This window comes from Eptesicus fuscus, chromosome 7 (genome assembly GCF_027574615.1).
Source record: "Eptesicus fuscus isolate TK198812 chromosome 7, DD_ASM_mEF_20220401, whole genome shotgun sequence".
Lineage (NCBI taxonomy): Eukaryota > Metazoa > Chordata > Mammalia > Chiroptera > Vespertilionidae > Eptesicus > Eptesicus fuscus.
The window spans coordinates 57926117-57947434 of NC_072479.1; the positions used below are offsets into that span (position 1 = coordinate 57926117).

Consider the following 21318-nt stretch of genomic DNA (forward strand, 5'->3'; position numbering starts at 1 on the left):
ATCAGGCAGAGGCAGTTAGGGGCAATCAGGCAGACAGGCAGGTGAGCGGTTAGGAGCCAGCGGTCCCAGATTGCGAGAGGGATGTCCACAGGCATCGGGCCTAAACCGGCAGTCGGACATCCCCCAAGGGAACCCCGATTGGAGAGGGTGCAGGCTGGGCTGAGGGAACCCCCCCCCCGTGCATGAATTTTGTGCACCAGGCCACTAGTTTATAATATTATCAGAACATTTATCTTAGCAATATTTTTTTCTAAGATATCTATTCAGACAAGGGAAACAAAAGAAAAAATAAACAAATGGGACTACATCAAACTAAAAAGTTTTTACATAGCAAAGGAAACCAACAAAATGAAAAGACAACCTACTGAATGGAAGAAGATAGTCACCAATGATATATTTCATAAGGGATAATATCCAAATTTATAAAGAACTCATAAAACTCAACACAAAAAAATAAACAATCCAATTAAAAAGTGGGCAGAGGGCCTGAACATACACTTCTCCAAAGAGGACATACAGAAGGCCAATAGCCATATGAAAAGATGCTCCATGTCACGAATCACCAGAGAAATGCACATTGAAACCACAATGAGGTATCACCTCACACCTGTCAGAATGGCTATCACTAGTAAATCAATAAACAACAAGTGTTGGCAAGAATGTGGAGAAAAGGGAACCCTCAAGCATTTTTGGTGGGAATGCAGACTGGAGCACCCACTATGGAAAACAGTAGGAGGTTCCTCAAAAAATTAAAAATGGAATGAGGTTAACAACCCAGCAATCCCCTTCTGGGTATATATCTGAGAAACCCAAAACACTGATTTGAAAGAATATATGTACTCCTATCTTCATTGCAGCATTATTTACAATAGCCAAGATACAAAAGCAACCCAAGTGATGAGTAGATGTGGCCAGATTATTATGCGTTATATATATTAGAGGCCCGGTGCATGAATTTGTGCATGGGTGGGGTCCGGCCAGCCTGGCCAGGCGGAGGGGACATGGGCAGTTGGCCGGCCTGCGTGCTGGTCAAACTCCTGGTCGAGGGGACAACTTGCATATTAGCCTTTTATTATATAGGCTATACACTGAGTGGCCAGATTATTATGCGTTCAGAGATCATAATAATCTGGCCACTCAGTGTATATACAATGGAATATCAGTAGGCCATAAAAAAGAGTGAAATCTTACCACTTGTGGCAGCATGGATGGACCTACAGAATATTACGCTAAGTGAAATAAGTCAGTCAGATAAAGACAAATACCATATGATTTCACTTATACCTGGAATCTAAAGAACAAAACAAATAAACAAAATAAAAAGACTCATAGATACAGAGAAAAGACTCGATGGCTGCCAGAGGGGAGGAGGGTTTCAGGACTGGGTGAAAAAGGTGAGGGGATTAAGAAGTACACATTGCTAGTTACAAAATAGTCACAGCATAAGGAATGCAGGCAATAATATCATAATAACTATGTATGGTACCAGGTGGGTACTGGAAATATTGGAGGGAACACTTTATAAAGTTCAAACCACTATGCTATACACCTGAAAACTAATACAAAATAATACTGAATGTCAACTGTAATGGAAAAATAAAATTTAAATTAAAAAGTATTGTCAGAAGATGATCAATATCATTGTAATCTTTAAACATCCTCCAACATTTAAATGATTATTATTAAATAACCCATTGAACAGGTCAGTTTTCAGTAAGGTTTCATAACTCACACCCTGGAGAAGCCAAAATAGACTAATTCCTAAAATTACCAATCAGTGGAATGTTAGGACTGAGGTGATTAGCTAATAACACACATCCTAGAATTCAAGCAACAGTTGACTCATACACTGTGGCTCAGAACTTTGGAATCACAACTTAGTACTTATACAAAGACAAGAAGGCCAGGAGTTCTTTTCTGGAGAAAATTATAGGTTTATCTGCAGGAACCCCTATAGCTCACACTGATGCAGAAATGTATTGAACTAAAAATCCAAGATGGGCAAACTCTCCACAGAGTGACAATACTGGCTTTTAAACAACTCAGAATCTCTGCATTATAGGTCCCTTTTAAAGCTTATAATTTAGTACCAGCTTAAAGCCTAATTAATACATTAATGTCTGAGTAATCATGTAGCCTTTGATTATTCTGGATTCTCCAAGTTTAACCTCTGTACCAAGTCAGAGCACCACAAACTGAAGTACCTGGACCATATATATTATCGTCACTAACGCCCTTACCATTATCCGTAACGATGTTACTTCTTCACTTGTCTCCCAACAAAAACTAAGTTCCAAGAAGGTATAGAACTTGTCTGTTTTGTTCTGAAGGGCATGGGACAGAGGCTGGGCATACAGAAAATGCTCAGTAACAATTTATCCAATGAATGACTGAATGCTCAACTCTCCTTCGTCCCCCACAATAACAAAATACTTGTCTGTATCCATTCCCCTTACTTTCCACTTCCATCACTATAGTTCAGACCCTCGTTACTCCACGTTTGGTCTCTCTGCCCCAGTTCTCCTTCCACCTGGTCCATCCTACATACCCCTGCCACGCCCACCTCCCTAAAACACAGCTTTGTTTACATGTCCTTACTCCCATTCAAAATCCTTCAGTAGATCCCAACGGCTTATCAAGTCATCACCAAACTTCTTAGTCTAACATTGTAAGTCCTCTGTGATTTGGCTCCAGCTCTCCCTTCACAGCTTTGTCTCCCATTGCTCCTCACTCATTTCCCCACATTCCAGTCAAATCATACGACTCAGCTTTTTCTTAATTGTCCTATGTCCTTGTCTCTGAGCCTTTGTTCATATTGTTCTTTGTGCCAGAGTGTTGCAGTCTATCCCTCTTTCCTAAAATCCAAGGTGTAATCCAAATACCACTCTTACTATGAAGAAAGTAAGGCCTGTTCTGGGGTCCCTTAGTCAAAAGTGGTATCACATTATACACTACCATGTTATAAGCTAATTAATGGTAAAGAATTGACTTTATTAATCTCCTCCCCCCTCATAACAACCCAATGCCTCACATATAGGAAGTACTCAAGAAGTATTTGTTAAATAAATGGGTCATATTTTGTTATGAGGCAACCCAAGCTGCTATATATTCCATGTCAGCTTCTCTCATTTCCTTTATAGTCATTATTATAGCTCATACAGCCAAGAAAAAAAACAAAATACTTAATACAGGTAGACACAACAGGACAACTTGTTTAATACACACGTGTTACCAATAAATCAGGTATCAATTCAAGCACTAGATAGAGGTTGTTACCTAATGCCCTCTTATAAAGTCTCGAGTTCTAAGGTTCTACAAGAAGCATGTTAAGACTGATAACACTTAACAACAGTTATCTAGCCCTCTGAAAAATACCCCCAAAACATCAGGAAACCTATTTCCTGATCCACTTCCTGAGACCCTAAAGGAAACTAATTCTTTGGGAAAGGAAAATATATATTGGTAATTGTTTGTTTTCCTCCTAGAGTTCATTTTTTTAGATGGAAAAATTTTTCATTGTAATGTTATCTTTTCTATTCAAAGCATTTAGAAAAGCACAGTGTTTTCATATGCATTGTTTCATAAGATTAACTCATTCAACAAATAATGACTGAGCACTTACTATAGGGCAGACACTGCTCCAGCTGAAGAAAATACAAGAGGATGAATAATTAATAAATTAAATAATTATACACCGATGGAGAAAAATGAAGCAGTGTTTGGGCAATAGGCTGTTTCATTTTATTTTTTTAAATATATATTTTACTAGAGGCCCAGTGCACAGATTCATGCACCGGTGGGTTCCCTCAGCCTGGCCTGTGCCCTCTTGCAATCCAGGACCTCTTAGGGGATGTCGGACTGCCGGTTTCGACCCGATCCCTGGCCTGTGGGGATCAAGCCGAAACCGGCAGTCCGACATGCCTGGAGGAATGTCGTAGTGTGTGAAGCGCAGATGGCCAAAGAGGAGCCCGAGCCCAAGCCAGGCGCTGCATCACTCCCGCTCATCCCGGCCCTGCTTCACCTGCTGATGCTGCTCCGCTCAATAGCACTGCTGCAGAGGCGGGAGAGGCGGGAGCCTGGCATCTGGCACCTGTCTCAGCTGAGCAGCTCTCCCCCTGTGGGAGCGCACTGACCACCAGGGGGCAGCTCCTTCGTTGGTCAGTGTGCGTCATAACGACCAGTCGTTCAGTCACTTAGTCTTTTATATATATAGATTGATTTCAGAGAGGAAGGGAGAAGGAGAGAGAGATAGAAACATCAATGATGAGAGATAATCATTGATTGGCTGTCTCCTACATGCCCCCAATGGGGATTGAGCCCGCAACCCAGGCATGTGCCCTTGACTGGAATTGAACCTGGGACCCTTCAGTCCGCAGGCTGATGCTCTATCCACCAGCTAGGGCTAGGCTGTATCATTTTAGATAGGGTAGTCAAGAAATGATCTTCAAAACACCCTATAAGAGAGATATTAGCTATTACCATAATCTTTATTTTCTAGGTTGGGGAAATTGAGACTCTGAATAGTTAAGTGACAAGCCCAAGATCACCTAGGATTAGATCCACATCTAATGGGATCAGAAACGAGATTTCACAACTCTTGGGTCTAATTTGCTAAGGCTATAAAAGAGGACTCTGACTTAGGAATGTTTAATTAAATTCCTTTCCCTCTAGATAATGCTACTTGGAGGGTGGAAAAGAACCCCACACATGAACATCACTAATCCATCACCCTGAGAATGACCTACCTTCCATCAGCTCACAAATATTTGCCTCAATTTGATTTGGTGAATAAAATAAGGAAAACACAATTTTATTTTCTTATATTGTTGCAAAAAAATTAATAAAATAAAGCAAAGTTTTAAAATATGTAGTTTTTATTTAAAACAGAAAGCAGCATCTAGGTTTATCGTGTGAAAGGAGACAATGCAACACCTCATTAGCGACACTTCAGATCACACCTAGTGAATGGAAACTCTCCTTCAACAGCCGGTCTCTGCTCTGCACACCTGTTAAAAGTGTGAAAAAAAGATTCTGCAAGGATTTTCTGCCAGAAGCTCATGGGACACACACTCTGTCTCTACCTCTCCCCCATCACTGGAGTTCTTCATGTGGGAAGCAGATGACGCTAACATTAGTGATGTAAGGAGAAAAATGTAAGCATCGCTGGGAACACGGTGCCCTGCCACACCTAGCCTGAGTTAAACCTGAAGCCCTACCGAAGACAGGGCTGAAGATCTTACTGTATTATAGAAATTCAGAGGACGAGAAATCCGCTCCGGTGTAGGGGAATCAAGTTAGGCTGTAAGAAGAAGAGGCCTCCGGTCTGGACCTAGACTGATGGGTAGTGTTAAAAGGTAAAGTTAGCCTGGCCCTTGTGGCTCCGTGGTAGAGTGTCAGCCCATGAACCATGAGGTCACGCTTCAATTCCGGTCAGGGTTTCTGGCTTGATCCCCAGTAGGGGGTGTGCAGGAGGCAGCCGATCAATGCTTCTCTCATCGATGTTTCTATCTCTCTATCCCTCTCCCTTTCTCTTTTTAAAATCAGTAAGAATACGTTTTTTAATTTAAAAAAAGGTGACGTTAAAGTACAGAGTACTTTCCAAGAGGAGGAGATAGAAGCTAGAAAACAGGGGACACTAAGGAAACTACTTAGTAGTTTGCTACTCCTAAAACATATGTGATAGGCATAAATGTGAAATGCAATTATAAAGATACTAGAGGCCCGGTGCATGAAATTTGTGCCGGGGGGGGGGGGGCGATTTGTCCCTTAGCCCAGCCTGCACCCTCTCCAATCTGGAACCCCCTGAGGGATGTCTGACTGCCCATGTGGGATCAGGCCTAAACAGGCAGTCGGACATCCCTCTCACAATCCAGGACTCCTGGCACCCAACAGCTCGCCTTCCTGCCTGCCTGCCTGATTGCCCCTAACTGCTTCTGCCTGCCAGCCTAATCACCTCCTAAACATCCCCCTGCCAGCCTGATCTATGCCTAACTGCTCCCCTGCCAGCCCGATTGCCCCTAACGGCCCTCCCCTGCCGGCCTGGTCACCCCTAACTGCCCTCCCCTGCAGAGCTGATCCCCCCCAACTGCCCTCCCCTGCAGGGCTGGGTCCCCCCCATCTGCCCTCCCCTGCAGGTCTGATTGCCCCCAACTGCCCTCCCTTTCAGGTCTGGTCCCTCCCAACTTCCCTCCCCTGCTGGCCTGATCACCCACAACTGCCCTCCCCTGCTGGCCATCTTGTGTGTTGGAGTGACAGTCAATTAGCATATTACCTCTTTATTATATAGGATAGATAGGTCCAACTACATCTTGCATATATTATAGATAAGAATATTGAAGGCCAATATTCTTATCTAATAATAAACGAATGCCATCCTTTCCCTCAGAAGCACTGCGCTTCTTAGAACCCATCCTAAGAAGGGTCCATAAACCACGGGGATTATCAGGGATGTGTTTCAGATTGGCTATCATCAACAAATCAACAAACGACAAGTGTTGGCGAGGATGCGGAGAAAAAGGAACCCTCGTGCACTGCTGGTGGGAATGCAGACTGGTGCAGCCACTATGGAGAACAGTATGGAGTTTCCTCAAAAACTGAAAATGGAGCTCTCATTTGACCCAGTAATCCCACTTCTAGGAATATATCCGAAGAAACTAGAAACACCAATCAGAAAGGATATATGCACCCCTATGTTCATAGCAACACAATTCACCATAGCTAAGATTTGGAAACAGCCTAGGTGCCCGTCAGCAGATGACTGGATCAGAAAACTGTGGTACATCTACACAATGGAATACTATGCTGCCATAAAAAAGAAGGAATTCTCATCATTTGCAGCAACCTGGATGGAATTGGAGAACATTATGTTAAGTGAAATAAGCCAGTCAATGAAAGAAAAATACCACATGATCTCACTCATTTATGGATAATAAAGAACATTATAAACTTGAACAAAAAGATAGATACAGAGACAGTAAAGCATCAAACAGACTGTCAAATTACAGGGGGAAGGTTAGGGAGAGGTGGGGGAGATAAGAGATCAATCAAAGGACTTGTATGCATGCATATAAGCATAACCAATGGATGCAAAACTCTGGGGGGTGAGGGCATATATGGGAGTGGGGTGGGGGGTGGCAATGGTAAGATATGTACACATATAATACCTTAATAAAAAAATTGGAAAAAAAAAAAGGGATTATCAGGGATGTGAATGAAAAAGCAGGGGTTTTCTGTGTTTGTTTTTTGCCTCTATATTTGCCTGTCTGGCTTCAGAACAGAGCCAGTTGAATCTGAGGACCAATTAATGAAAAATTAGAAACGTAGGGAACTAGAAATATGTTGTAATGAACTAAGAGTTAGGAGGTATGGGTTCTAGTCCTGGCTCTATGACTAATGGTGGTGTTGGCTTTTATTTTTTCCCCTAAATATTTTTAATTTATTTTTAGAGAGAGAAAGAGAAGGGAGGGAGGGAAAGAGGGTGGGAGAGAGAGAGGGAGGGAGGGAGGGAGGGAGACAGGAAAAAACAAAACATTGATGTGAGAGTGAAATATCGATCAGCTAACTCCTGCACGCCCCCTGTCGGGGATCAAGCCAGCAATCCAGGCATGCACCCTGACTGGGAATTGACCCCACAATTGATCCCACGATGCTCAACCAACTGAGCAACACTGGCCAGGGCTGGTGGGCTGACTTCTAACAAAGTACTTCCCACCTCATTACATTTGTAAAGTGAGGAGGCTAAATGAGAGGAGCTCTAAGGCTACCGTAATATAATTTCCTATGATTCTAGGTAGCCTTCAATTTGCTGGAAAAGGTAGACATGAAAAGTAGAAGGTAATTCTACTCATGTGCCCTATTTAAAGGCTCAGTCAATTCTATAATTTGGATTTTTGTTTATGGGACTTTTTTTTAAAGTTGAATTTATTAGGGTTAACAAAATTATATAGGTTCCAGGTGCACAATTCCACAACACAGCATCTGTACAAGGTATTAGGTGTTCACCACCCCAAGTCAAGTTTCTTTCCATCACCATTTATCCCCACTTTGCCCTCCTCCACCTCCCGTATCTCCACCCCCCAGGACTTTCTTTATAAGAGGACATACCAAATTAAACAAAAAGAATACACAAATCAATGACCAGTTTTAAGAAATAGAAAAAGGGGTAGGAGCCTACTCTGAAGGCTTTCTTTCAACTTATCCACAGACATTCTTGCTGCCTTAAGACAGTTATTAGAAATATACTGTATGTGGCCATTTAAGATTCAACAAGTTATTATTAAGCATTGGAGAGTATTTTTTGTAGTGAACACAGAGACACACTTCAAGCAATACAGGAAAAAGTCCTTGATTTGATCCTCTATAAAAGTGAGGGAAGAAGAGAAATGCATTGAGAATTTACACTGATAAAACTTAACCTTTTGCACTCGGATGTCGAGTGTGACTCGACACGGTTAGCATTAAATCCCGAGTAGAAGAAAAAAGCAAGCGAGTGCAAAGGGTTAAGATTCCATATTATGAAAGAAGGAAAAAACAAAACAAAATTAAGACTTCAGCAGGCGTAACAAAATAGCAGAGAGAAAACAAAAAATAAAGGCATTCAGGACAGTCCTAGTTCCTTGAAATACCTACTTGTTTTTGCTTGTACATATATAAAGAAACTCTGGAAGATACTACTAACAGTGGTTACCTGCTCAGGGAGACAGGAAGTGAGCAGAGAGAGTGAGGTGTAAAAAGGAGACTTTTTTACTGACTACCTTTTGTCAGGATATCTTTTTACTGAATTTGTAACCATGTAAATATATTACCTATTTTAAAAATTAAATAAATAAAATTTTAAGTGGTCCTCAAATTCAATTATTTACAGGAATCAGTTGAAAAACAAGAAAGCTAAAGAAAGGAGACATTAGAACAAGGTACCAAGACTCAAAGAAAATGTTGTAGCATTGGGAGGTCTGAGGCAATCCAAAGAGAGGGTGATCCAGGTTTTTTCAAGAACCAGCAGGGGAAGTCAGTTGAAATGCAACATAGACAATACTGTTGAGGACCCCAAGAAGCATATGACAGCTCAAACCAGCATCAGCTGGTACAAGAGTATCTTGAAAATGTGATATACAAATTTTAAGGCTCTGTGTGCCTGGATAGTGTGAAATCCACAATGGGATGAAACCAGAACTTTACTAACAGAGAAGTAGTTTTCTTTCACCCTTAAAATAAAGAGGGAAGAAAATAAGAAACAAGTTTCTATAAGAGTAACAAAAATTATCAATTAATTTGAAAAAATAAAGAAATCCACTTTCATCATTTAGCAAAGAAAAGAAATCCTATTCTGCAGGAATTATTTAAGGCAGTTCTGGAAAAACTATGGAACGGAATGTCCTCTTAAAGTCATTTCTACCCTCAAGATTTTTTTATTTTGGTTTAATTCCCAGTGTGCTTCCTGGAAGGGGAGACCTTGCTAATCTGACCCAGTGAAAGGCCTAGTCAGTAAGAAGTAATGCCACTGAAGATTTGCAAGTAAACTTTAGCAAACTTATTTTTAATCAACTGAAAAATCCCTTACTTAAAAGTATAATTAAAACTTCTGAAGTGCCACTAATGTTCTTTCTTGTCATGGATGTTACTTTGTTTGCTTTATAATAATCATTAAATTAGGTACTTACGAACTTTTCTGCATGGTGGTATAGTATGGTGGTATAGTTCACAATTATTTTTAAAGGATTTCAAAAATAACCACACAACAATTAAAGCTATTCTTTCCATGAACTATTTATCCCTATGGTGAAACCAAAGGCTAAAGTCAGACCGTCTATCATGAAAAGCCAGTCCCTAGTGCAGTGGTCGGCAAACTCATTAGTCAACAGAGCCAAATATCAACAGTACAACAAATGAAATTTCTTTTGAGAGCCGAAAACCGACTTCTGCGCATGGGCCACAAAGTTTCAATCACACTGTACGTGTGCGCCCGCACGTGGTATTTTGTGGAAGAGCCACACTCAAGGGGCCAAAGAGCCGCATGTGGCTCGCGAGCCGCAGTTTGCTGACCACTGCCCTAGTGGAACATTATCAATACCTGGCGTACCTAAGGAATGATACTGATCAGGGCCAGAAACCCATCCTCTTTGGCTCCTCTCTCCCAGGCCAGGGCCACTGAAGTCTGATACATTATATATTGTCTGTGGGGCAGGAATCATGGGGAAGGCATGAAAAGGAACACTTGGGCTCTGACAGCAAATAGCTCTATATGTTTTTCATACATGAATTCAGGTTTAAAAAAGAAAATTTAATTTGTATATGAGTTAGAAAAATAAAGAGTTCAAATAAAAGAAAAGAGGTTTTAGCCATCTGAAAGGCAAGGGTCCAAAGGGCTCTACCTGTCTGTTTATTGCTATAAGAGTACTTTCTGAAAAAGTTACACCAACTGGCCAAACTATTTAAGTAGGCACAACCTGAATCCTGCAATTTATCATTCATTTATAGTTCTAATAAGGCCATGGATACAAGTGTAGGAAAGAGGAAGGGAATATATTTAAAAACTTTACAATGACTGAAATATTTTTCTAAAAACAGTTAAAGTTTCTATATTCCCTTATTCACTCACCCAGAAAGTGAGTTTGCCTCTTCTCTCACCCACGTACCCCTACTCGCAAAGGCCCCCGTAAAAAAGTTGGACTTCAAAAAAGGGAAGAGTAAATGGGGAAATCGATGCCAGTTTATGAAAACTGCTTAGCTCCAGAACTTGATATCTGAAAAAAATCCTTAAAAATTATGTCCAACTTCTCATAAGAAGGAACTTTCTCTTAAGTTCCTAGATGAGAAAATTTAGGTCTACAGATGTGCAGTGACTCGCTAAAGGGCATGAATTCATTTTGAGAAGTCTTTTTCTTCGCTTACTACGTTCTTTTCCCATAAATTACTTTGTAGCTTGAAAAATACATATACTAAAAAAAGAAAAATATATAAGTAATAAGCATGGTAAATTATGGTAGAGTCAGGATTTATTACGTCCCGTCTACTGTTCTTTATATTATGTTGTGTTCCTTAAACTTTCCAAATTCCCAGTGGAAGATATAAGCTACTGACTCCACTTTTTCCTATTATGTAGCTGTTCTGAGCTGTGACAGAAGTACACGGGGAAAGGACCATTTTGTGTAGAGTGTCTTAAATGCTTTTGCCATCCTGAACTAAAATTGTTTGAAACCGGTTTGGCTCAGTGGATAGAGCGTCGGCCTGTGGACTGAAGGGTCCCAGGTTCGATTCCGGTCGGGGGCATGTGCCTTGGTTGCGGGCACATCCCTGGTGGGGGGTGTGCAGGAGGCAGCTGGTCGATGTTTCTCTCTCATCGATGTTTCTAGCTCTCTGTCCCTCTCCCTTCCTCTCTGTAAAAAATCAATAAAATATATTTTTTTAAAAAGCATTTATTATTAAAATTGTTTCCATAAGTATAACTAAGTCAAGAGATCTATTGGCCTCGTCGTACTTTCTGTCCCATAATTAAGCCAAAGAAATGGAAATTTCTTCTAAAATGGAAATACTAAAAGGCAATTTAATTAAAGGCAGTGTTGTTAATAAAGGCAGTTTAGTTAAGCTTTATATTTATAAAAATATAATTACACAAAGCCTCCCCCCTCAATCTGGAAAAATGATTGATTTAATTACTTAAATGATATCTGTTAAAAGAGGGATCCCCTAAAATGGTATCCAATGTTAGTCCTCACTGTTCAATGGCGAATTACTTGGCTGGTGGATTATCCAGGGGGCTTTGCTTCTCTACTATTTGCCTTGTTTTGTAAGTTAATCATGAGAAAGAAACCCAAGGTTTGGTCAAATATTTGTTAGGGAGTTTTGAAATTCGACCAAATGATGACTGGTATTTCTTTCACTTATGCTCCTTACTAGCAGGAATAACAGGATAGACTCTAATGCAAGAATCAGTGCTCGCTCAACCCAGACAACTATGTAACAAGGCCGAAGACCTGGAGTATCTCCTCACTGACCCAGTTTGGCTTCCTCTATTCTATTCCTGTGCCCAGTAGCGATGCTTCAATGTAAACAATAGAGCTGGGAAGAGTACAAATCCATCATCTCCACTGTATTAACAGGCTCTGTTAATGTCACAATACCAGCAACATCCTTATTTTATTTATTTTTTGCTAATCCTCACTTGAGGATATTTTTTCCATTGATTTTTAGAGAGAGTAGGAGGGAGGGAGGGGAGGAGGGGAAGAGAGAGAGAAAGAGAAAGAGAGAGAGAAAGAGAAAGAGAGAGAGTGAGAGAGAGAGACAGACAGACAGACAGACAGACAGACACATCGATGTGAAAGAAACACATTGATTAGTTGCCTCCTGCATTCGCCCGGTCATGGATCAAACCTGCAACCCAGGTCCATGCCCTTGACCAGGAATCAAACCTGAGACCCTTTAGTGCACACCAACGCTCTGACCATGAAGCAACACCGGCCAGGGCCATCGTTATATTTAAAGATAGAATTTTGAATGTGAGTGTGAGATTCTTTAGGGCTATACCATCTTTTACTATGTCATCTTTCTTGGACTCTATTAAATACTTCCATTCCATTTATGTCCTCTTCTTCTAATCTGGGCAGGAGCCAAAAACATAAGTCTTATTAAGAGAGTTCAGAAGTGCCACAGCCCACAAACGACCCTTAGCAGCAATTAAACTGAAAAGCAATCCCCAGGAGCCAGAAGTGAAAGGAAAGGTTAACTACTTATCCAAACTTTGGCCAAGAGGCAGCTCTTTCTCCCGTCTCCCCCAAGCCTGTGCGGAAAGGGGAATCTGAAGTCCCTCCTCCTCCTGCCACTCACTTTCTGCGTCAAATAGTATGGGTCAAAGTCCTCCAGGGGAACAGCGACCAGGCCTTGCGGGATGTCCCCATAGATGAAAGGCAGGCTCTTCCCGGCTTCCAGGTCACTGTTCGGCTTGGGCTTGCTGTCCTCATCGTCGTCCCGGTGACTGCCGTCTCCCTTGGGTGGTTTCTTAAGCTTGCTCTCGGCAATGCGCCTCTCGATGTTTGCCAGCGACTCAGGGGTGAAAGGCTTGAAACTATCAGGGCCTGGTGGTGCGAGCAGCCGCCCTGCCATCTTCTCATCCTGCAGCAGCTTCGTTAGTTATGCTGCGTCCAGGACAGGTCAGCTCTGGAAGGAAAAGCAACACAGACAGCATTAATCAATCACTGCTCGAAAGGGAGGCCAGACTAAACCATCGCCCTCAGCCTTTATTCACAACCTTTGCACCGCGTGGTTTCTTCCACGACACGGTTACGTTTCTCTTCGGAAAAAATCTGCGGCATGAATGGACTAGGTCATGTTCGTAACCACCCCTCAGGGGAATGATCAGCTAGAAGGTCAGAAGATAGGAGTTTCCTGAGTGCTAGTACTTATTATTCACGTAAGATGCAACTCATTGTTAGGCACCACATACAACTACTGTGCAAAGATAAATTCCACGTCCTCAAGGAACTTCTCTTCTAAACTAATAAGGCACATTTAACATCACCCAGGCGTACATGTTAGCTTTGGACAAGTCACCTGCCTTTCCCGGAACGCCTCTTCCCAAAGAAATACTCTAACTTCCAAGGACAACCCAAGGGGAAATTGTCAGTCTTTTCAGCTTCTGAAAACACTAAACCTTTCAAAACTCTGGAGGCACAAAATATAGGTAAAATAGCTTTCATCGGTGTTGGCTCTTCTGTTTTAAGATAGTTTTTCAATTCACCAAGTTGTGTAAAATCCATGTAGTATGAAAGCTCAGAAGTACCTTCTTTGATGACCAAGCTCCTGCCAGGGACAAACGCAAAACACGTTCCTCCGTGGAGAGGGCAGACCCTGCTCTGCGAACCTCCCACGCAGCAGCACGGAAGAGCAGATGGGAGAGGCCTTTCAGAGGACTTCCTCTGGGGCGGCAGCACTGCAGCCCCGCAGGGGGAGTGACAGCAGAAAAGCCCGCGTGCAACCCGAGAGGCGTTCAAACCGGGAAGGACGGGGAGAGCGGACAGAGTAACAAACCACAATTCCCTGCTGAAAAGAAAAAGCGAGGCAGTGCCGTGACAGAGCCGATGGTTCCTAAGCATGGTGTTTGAAAGCAATCTTCATTTACGTTCAGACAGGTTTGTTTAAGTCCATGCCTTGAGACAAAGGGCTCCCTAATGTCAAAAGGAACACAGTGTTTGGTGACCGTCACCACAGGACGCTGGCAGGTGAGTCTAACCGTGAAAGCTTACGGTGTTACTAGCAGTTCATCTGCTGCTGCTCTTCCTTCAGTTTGGTGAGCTCCTCAAAGACAACCTGAGCTTTTTTTTTAAAGCTAGAGATCGTTCTTTCCCTCCTACTTAGCCCTCAGGGTCCACTTTAAGGCACTATCCGAAAACTAGGCTCCTCAAGGGGACAGTCATAGAGTTAACTCTGAATAGTTAGAAATACCCAAGGGCTCCTTTTATAAATACACCCGCAGAGATCCAGGTTCCTCTAGTGGTGGCGATTGCTAAGTGTTGCAAAGGCAGTAAGGAGTGTCCACATGCAGGCTGGTGGGCTTACGGCACAGGACGAATGAGGCCAGAGCCACGAGTCGGCCCCACGCAGACCTGTCAGCTGCACGCTGTGCACAAGAGCTCTGTTCCACGGGCGGTACGGTCAAACACGTCGTGTTCACACATGAGGCATGACATTTCACAGCTACGGGGGTTACAGATCCAGTCCATTTCCTTTTACAGATCAGGAAGCTTGGGGGCCCACGAGGCTGGACAACCTGCCCAAAGTCACAGGGCCAGGATCAGAATCACAACCAAAGAGCTCCGAGTCCTCACCTCACACTCCTTTCATTATGACAAATATCAGCTCTCCATCCTCCTATCCTACTCTAACTCCCAGTGCTTCACAACAGGAATCATCTGAGTCATCGAGTAAGTTACAAGCAAAGACCAATAGCTTTTCTAATCTAGGACTTCATTTACAATGTTTCCCCCAATTTAGAATTCCTTCTTCTTCATCCATTTCCTCCTACCTATTCCTGAATTACCTCCCATAAATCCCCATTCCTCTACAGAGCCTTCCCACCAGCTCCAGCCTTGACTAATTTTTCCCCTTGTGAACTCCTAAAGCTTTATCATGATCCTACCTAACATTTAACATGTACTTACTATGTTTCAGGCATCGTTCCAAGCACCTTGGTTGTATTAGTTCATTTAATCTCCAGAACAATATATGAGGTAGATATCATTAAATTACACGCTAGAAAATGACATAGTCAGGACTTAAAACATCCTACTCACATTTGTTTTGGCTTTTAACCCTTTGCACTCGCTTGCTTTTTCCTCGATTCCTTTATTCTAATGCTAACCGTGTCGCGTCACACTCGACATCCGAGTGCAAAAGGTTAATTATTGTTGAATTGCACCATATAAATTCCCAGAGGTCCTGGGTGGTATTTTAAACTTTTGTATCCTTCCACAGAGAATTGGATTGTGTCTGGAACAAAAAATTAGTCCAAATCCCTGGGACTCCATGGTTCCCATAGCCACACTCACTTTCAACTTTGAGTCTCCCTCAGGTCCTACTTAGAGGACAAATAATACTGCAAGGAAGTCACTGAAGATGCTGACAAACTCTTGTGACCTGATGTACACACCTGGGTTCTTCACAGGTAAAGTTGTCCAAGGCTAAGTCCTCTGCCTTTGCTTCCAGATCCTATTTCCTCCTGACTTCCCCAAGAGTCCAGAGGTCGGCAAACTCATTAGTCAACAGAGCCAAATATCAACAGTACAACGATTGAAATTTCTTTTGAAAGCCAAATTTTTAAAACTTAAACTTCTTCTAACGCCACTTCTTCAAAATAGACTCGCCCAGGCCGTGGTATTTTGTGGAAGAGCCACACTCAAGGGGCCAAAGAGTCGCATGTGGCTCGCAAACCGCAGTTTGCCGACCACTGCCCAAGACCATGTTCCTTCAATTACCCCTGCTCTCTATGACATTTGCAATCTTTCCTTTTCCTCGCCTGCTTCTGTATCTTCTCCTTTAATCTTCACTACACCCCTCCCCCCCCACTCTCTCTTCGATGGCCTTGAATGAGCCTGGTTCTATCCACATCTGCAGTCTCCTCTTCCCCTACAACCTTTTTCTTTTCTAAGGGCCGGCCTTTTGCAATCTCTCTGATACACTTTCTCTCAGGGATCTCATCTACTGAAAATAATCTGTACGTGGGTGATTTTCAGATTCCTATCCGAAGAGCCCTGACTGTTCTGAGCCCCACAACTGCTGTCACCACTTCAAAACTAAAGCATTAAAAACTACACATGTTTTTGTTGGACTTGACCGGTGTTGGTCAGTGGTTGAGCATCAACCTATGAACCAGGAGGTCACGATTCAATTCCCGATCAGGGCACATGACCTGGTTGGGGGCTTGACCTCTACGAGGTAGCCGATCAATGATTTTCTCTCATCATTGATGTTTCTATCTCTCTCTCCCACTCCCTTCCTCTCTGAAATCAATAAAAATATATAGTCTTAAAAACACACACACACACAAAAAAAACTACACGTTTTTACTTCCCAAACTGATTCCTCCTCCGGACTTCCTTAACTCTGTTGTTGGGGCCAACGTTTTTCCAGCCACCTGGAAAAACATGGAACCTCAGTCATGTTTGCCCTGTCGTCTTTGCTGTCCTTGCCCAACCACTCACCAGCCTTACTAATCCTTCCTTCTGAGTTTCCATTTAAAATAGCATCACCCAATCAGTCAGTCAGAGAAAGATAAATACCACATGATTTCACTTATATGTAGAATCCAAAGAACAAAATAAACAAACAAACAAAATTGAAGCAGACTCATAAACAGAGAACAGTGATGGTTGCCAAAGGGGAGTGGGTTAGAGAACTGGGTGAAAAGGTGAGGGTTTAAGAAGTACAAATTGGTAGTTACAAAACAGTCATGGGGATATAAGTATAGCATAGGGAATATAGTCAGTAATACTGTAATAACTATGTATGGTGCCGGGTGGGTACTGGAAATATCGGGGAACACTTTTGTAAAGTATATGACTCTCTGACCACTATGCTGTACGCCTGAAACTAATACAAAATATTGAATGTAAACTGTAATTGAAAAAAAAGACATTAGTGAAAAACAAACAAAAAAATAGCATCACCCTAAATCAGATCATATGCAACAGTCTCCCACTTGTGGACCAATCTTCAGTCCACCCAGCACATCTCCAAAGACCTGTTTCCCTAAAAATATGCTTCCATTATGTCATTTCCCTCTCTCTGAACTACCAGAGTTATGGACTGAGTCCATTTCACTGCCATTCAAGGCCTTTTACAACCTCACTTCTCAAGCATTTTCTTCTACTGCTTCCCTGCAAGAACATCTACTCTGGTAACTGTTTTTGTTTTGGTTCTCTATTTTGTTTTTCTGAGAACATAGTACAAGTGAACAGGTCTTAAGTGCACAGTCTGGTTATTGTGTGTGTGTGTGTGTGTGTGTGTGTGTGTGTATACATATATATATATATCATGCTACACACAGACATATATATATATATATACTATCTAATAAAGAGGGAATATTCAAATTGACCGTCACGCCATCACAAATATGGCGCGGCGCCCATAGCCACAAGATGGAGGTGCCCAGTCCCCTCAGCCCCGCTGGAGTCCCCCAGTCCTTTCAGCCCCGCCGCGGGGGAGGGGAGAGTGGCAGGCGCATGGTGCGGCCGGACCCGCCCTCAGCCCCCCCAGCTGCCCAGGGCCAGCCCGAGGTGCAGGCAAGCCTCGGATGGCGGCTGCCCAGCCGCCCAGAGCCACCCGAGGCTCAGGTAACCAGGGCTGGCCGAGTCTTGCACTGCTGGCAGTGGCAGCAGCAGAGGTGTGATGGGGGTGTCGCCTTCCCCTGATCGCCGGGTCACCTCCCACCCCTGAGGGCTCCAGGACTGTGAGAGGGGGCAGGCCGGGCTGAGGGACCCCCCCTCCAGTGCATGAGTTTTCATGCACCGGGCCTCTAGTATATATATCTGTGTAACAATTACTCAGATCAAGATATATATTTATTTCCAGCACTCCAGATGGCTCTCTTGTCAATACCCACCAACCCCATACTCTCCCAGCCATGGTTATCTGACATCCATCACCACAGATTAGTTTGGCCTGTTCTTGAACTTCATATAAATGGAATGTAAGTATACTCTTCAGGGTCTGTCTTCTTTCTTTCAACATTATTTCTGTGAAATTAATCTTTGTTGTATGTGTAGCATGATACATTTTTTATTACTGTGTAGTATTCTGTGTATGAATATAGCACAATTTAATTATCCATTCTACCTGATAAACATTCTTTTGTTTGTTTGTTCTAGAAATCTTTGCCTATCCTCCGATCATGAAGCTAATAGCCTATGTTTTCTTCTAGAAGCTTGATTGTTTTACTTTTCTTATTTAGATTTCAAATCATTTAAAATTGATTTTTGTATATCCTGTGAGATAGAGGTCAAGGTTATTTCTTTTGCTATGTGGATAACCAACTGACTCAGCCTCACTTAATAAAAAGTCTGGTCACTGTTATTTTCACTGATTCTTAAATATACTTTCATTTCCATGTTTTAAATCTCCTGAAGTCTCTCCTTCCTTCTTACCTAAACTCTATTCATCCATTAAAACCAGCTTAAACTCCTTCTTCCTTCTGAGGAAATTGTCTTGCAAAAAGTAAAAATAACCTTTTTAGAACTTAGACCATATAGTCTAACTATCCTTACTGTAATAAACGTATCAGTAAGTTAGATAAGAGAGGCTATGTTGTCTAACTGCAAATTAGTGACAGATGCAGAGCTAGGGTACACAGTTCTTGGCCTCCAATACCGGTAAAATGCTCTTTTTACTACACCACCATCTCTTAGGTAATTCACCCTGTGCATCATTCCACTACTATCTTCTTCTTCCTGCCGTGCTAAGGTGACGAAAGAACAATGTAAGTGACTTTTAACCCTGAGAGTTCCAAAAGAGACTGAACGAGACTCAAAGTTGGGGACCACAGATGATCAAGGCTCTCTTCCTTTGGTCATCCGGGAAGACTAAGACTTTAAAATGCTAGCTGTAGCCTGGACACATACAAATAAAGATGAATCTAAATTAAGGAGTAAAAGACTGGAAGAGAGAAGGAAAACTGGCATTGAGTGAGCTTATCACAGGGAAGAAGGAAGAAAGACATCTAGGTGGAATTGTTCAAGGAAACACTTTAGGCAAGGGCACACAAGAAAAAAATGTCAGGAGCAAGTAGTATTAAAACTTGTCTCAGACTTAACCCTTTGCACTTGCTTGCTTTTTTCTCGATTCCTTTATTCTACTCAGGATTTAATTTTTTAAATACCCCAGATTTTACAAAGTGCGGCAGTAGAATAAAAAACTGGAGTTTCTTTTCATACAAACTTATTTACTTGGATTTTTTTATATTTCAAATTACTGATACATTCAAAGAGTAATTTTAATCTCTATAATTTTTCATGGTGTGATATTTTTTGAAACATTCACCCACATAAAGACCTGGTTTACATTCACATGTTTCGCAAATATAAATCGTCTCTCTTCTTCCTCCTTTGATTTTTCTGTTAGAACAAACAACACAATCTTTGTGTTTTTTGTTAGGGTGAGGTGTGATTATATGGAGCTTTCCATCTAAACGTTGCTCTAAGTTAGTGGATAATAATCTACCCCTGGAAGTTAGTGTACCATCTCTGAATTCTCCAACAAAATCATGTACTAGTTTCCTAATAAATTTCACATACATTATCCGTTTTTCATTTTTTCTTTTTTGGCATCAGTTGAGACAGCATTTACATTTTACTTGTCCTTTCATGCTAATGAAAACAAGAAAAGATACTGGAAAAATAGACAAAAATCCCCCTTCCCCCCGTGGTGAAACTACGTGTCGAGTGTGGCCCGACATACGAGTTGCTACCGATGCTAACCGTGTCGAGTCACACTCGACATCCGAGTGCAAAAGGTTTTAAAAAAAGAACAAAATTGAAGAACTCAATTTCTGATATCAAAAGTTACTACAAATACAGTAACCAAAGCAGTGTGGAACTGACGTAAAGACAGATATACAGACAGAATAGATTAGGGAGCCTAGAAACAAACCCTCACATGTATGGTCAAGTGATTTTCAACAAGGGTGCCAAAAGCATTCAATGGGGCAAGGGCAGTCTTTTCAATAAATGGTGCTGGGACAACTGGTTATCTAAATGCAGAACGAAGTTGGACTCTTACCTTATACCATACAAAAATTAACTCAAAGTGGATAAAATATCTAAATGTAAAAGCTAAAACTGTACAACTCTTAGAAAAATCATAGGGGAAAAGCTTCAAGACATTGGATTTGGCAACGATTTCTTGGCACCAAAAGTGCAGCAACGAAAGAAAAATTAAAGAAAAATTTGGACTTCATAAAAATTAAAAACCTTTGTGCATAAAAGGACACTATCAAGAGAGTGAAAAAGCAACCCACAGAATGGGAGGAATATTTGCAACTCATAAGAGTTTAGTACTCAGAATATATAAAGAATTCCTACAACCCAACAAAAAACAACAACAAACAACCTAAGCAATGAATAAAGAACTTGACTAGACATTTCTCCAAAGAAGATATACAAATGGCCAATAACCAAAAGAAAAAATGCTCAGGTGACTTATCAATAGGGAAATGCAAATCAAAACCACAATGAGATACCACCTCACACTCATTCGGATGGCTATTATAAAGCAAAACACACACACAAACAAACAAAAACAGAAAATAACAAGTCTTTGCAAGAATGTGAAGAAACTGATACCCTTGTGCTGCTATGAAAAACAGTATGATATTTCCTCAAAAAATTAAACACAGAATTACCATAAGATGAAGCAATTCCTTTTAGGTATATACCCAAAAGAACTGAAAGCAGGGACTCAACCAGATATTTGTACACACCCACAGTCATGGCAGCATTATTCACAACAGCCAAAATGTGGAAACAACCCAAATGTCCGTGGATAGATGAATGGATAAACAAGGTGTGCTCCATACATACAACAGAATATTATTCGGCCTTGAAAAGGAAGGAAATTCTGACACATGCTACAACATGGATGAACCTTGAAGACATTGCACTAAGTGAGTAAACTAGATACAAAAACTCAAATATTGTATAATTCCATTTATATGAGGTACCAAATGCCTAGAGACAAAAAGCAGAATAGTGGTTACTGCAGGCTAGGGGAAGGCAGCATTGTTTAGTGGTATGTTGTTTTCAGTTTGGTATGATGAAAATATTCTGGTAGTGG

General features: G+C 41.7%; 1 protein-coding gene across 1 annotated transcript in view; it reads right to left on the minus strand.

Moving 5' to 3' along the window:
- SCN8A (sodium voltage-gated channel alpha subunit 8) overlaps positions 1-13098 on the minus strand; it is a 121421-nt gene extending 108323 nt beyond the window's left edge. The window contains exon 1 of the mRNA XM_054719070.1: positions 12823-13098. Coding sequence (XP_054575045.1) covers positions 12823-13098 — 276 coding nt within the window. The remainder of the gene's footprint in view (positions 1-12822) is intronic.
- Positions 13099-21318: the final 8220 nt, after the last annotated feature.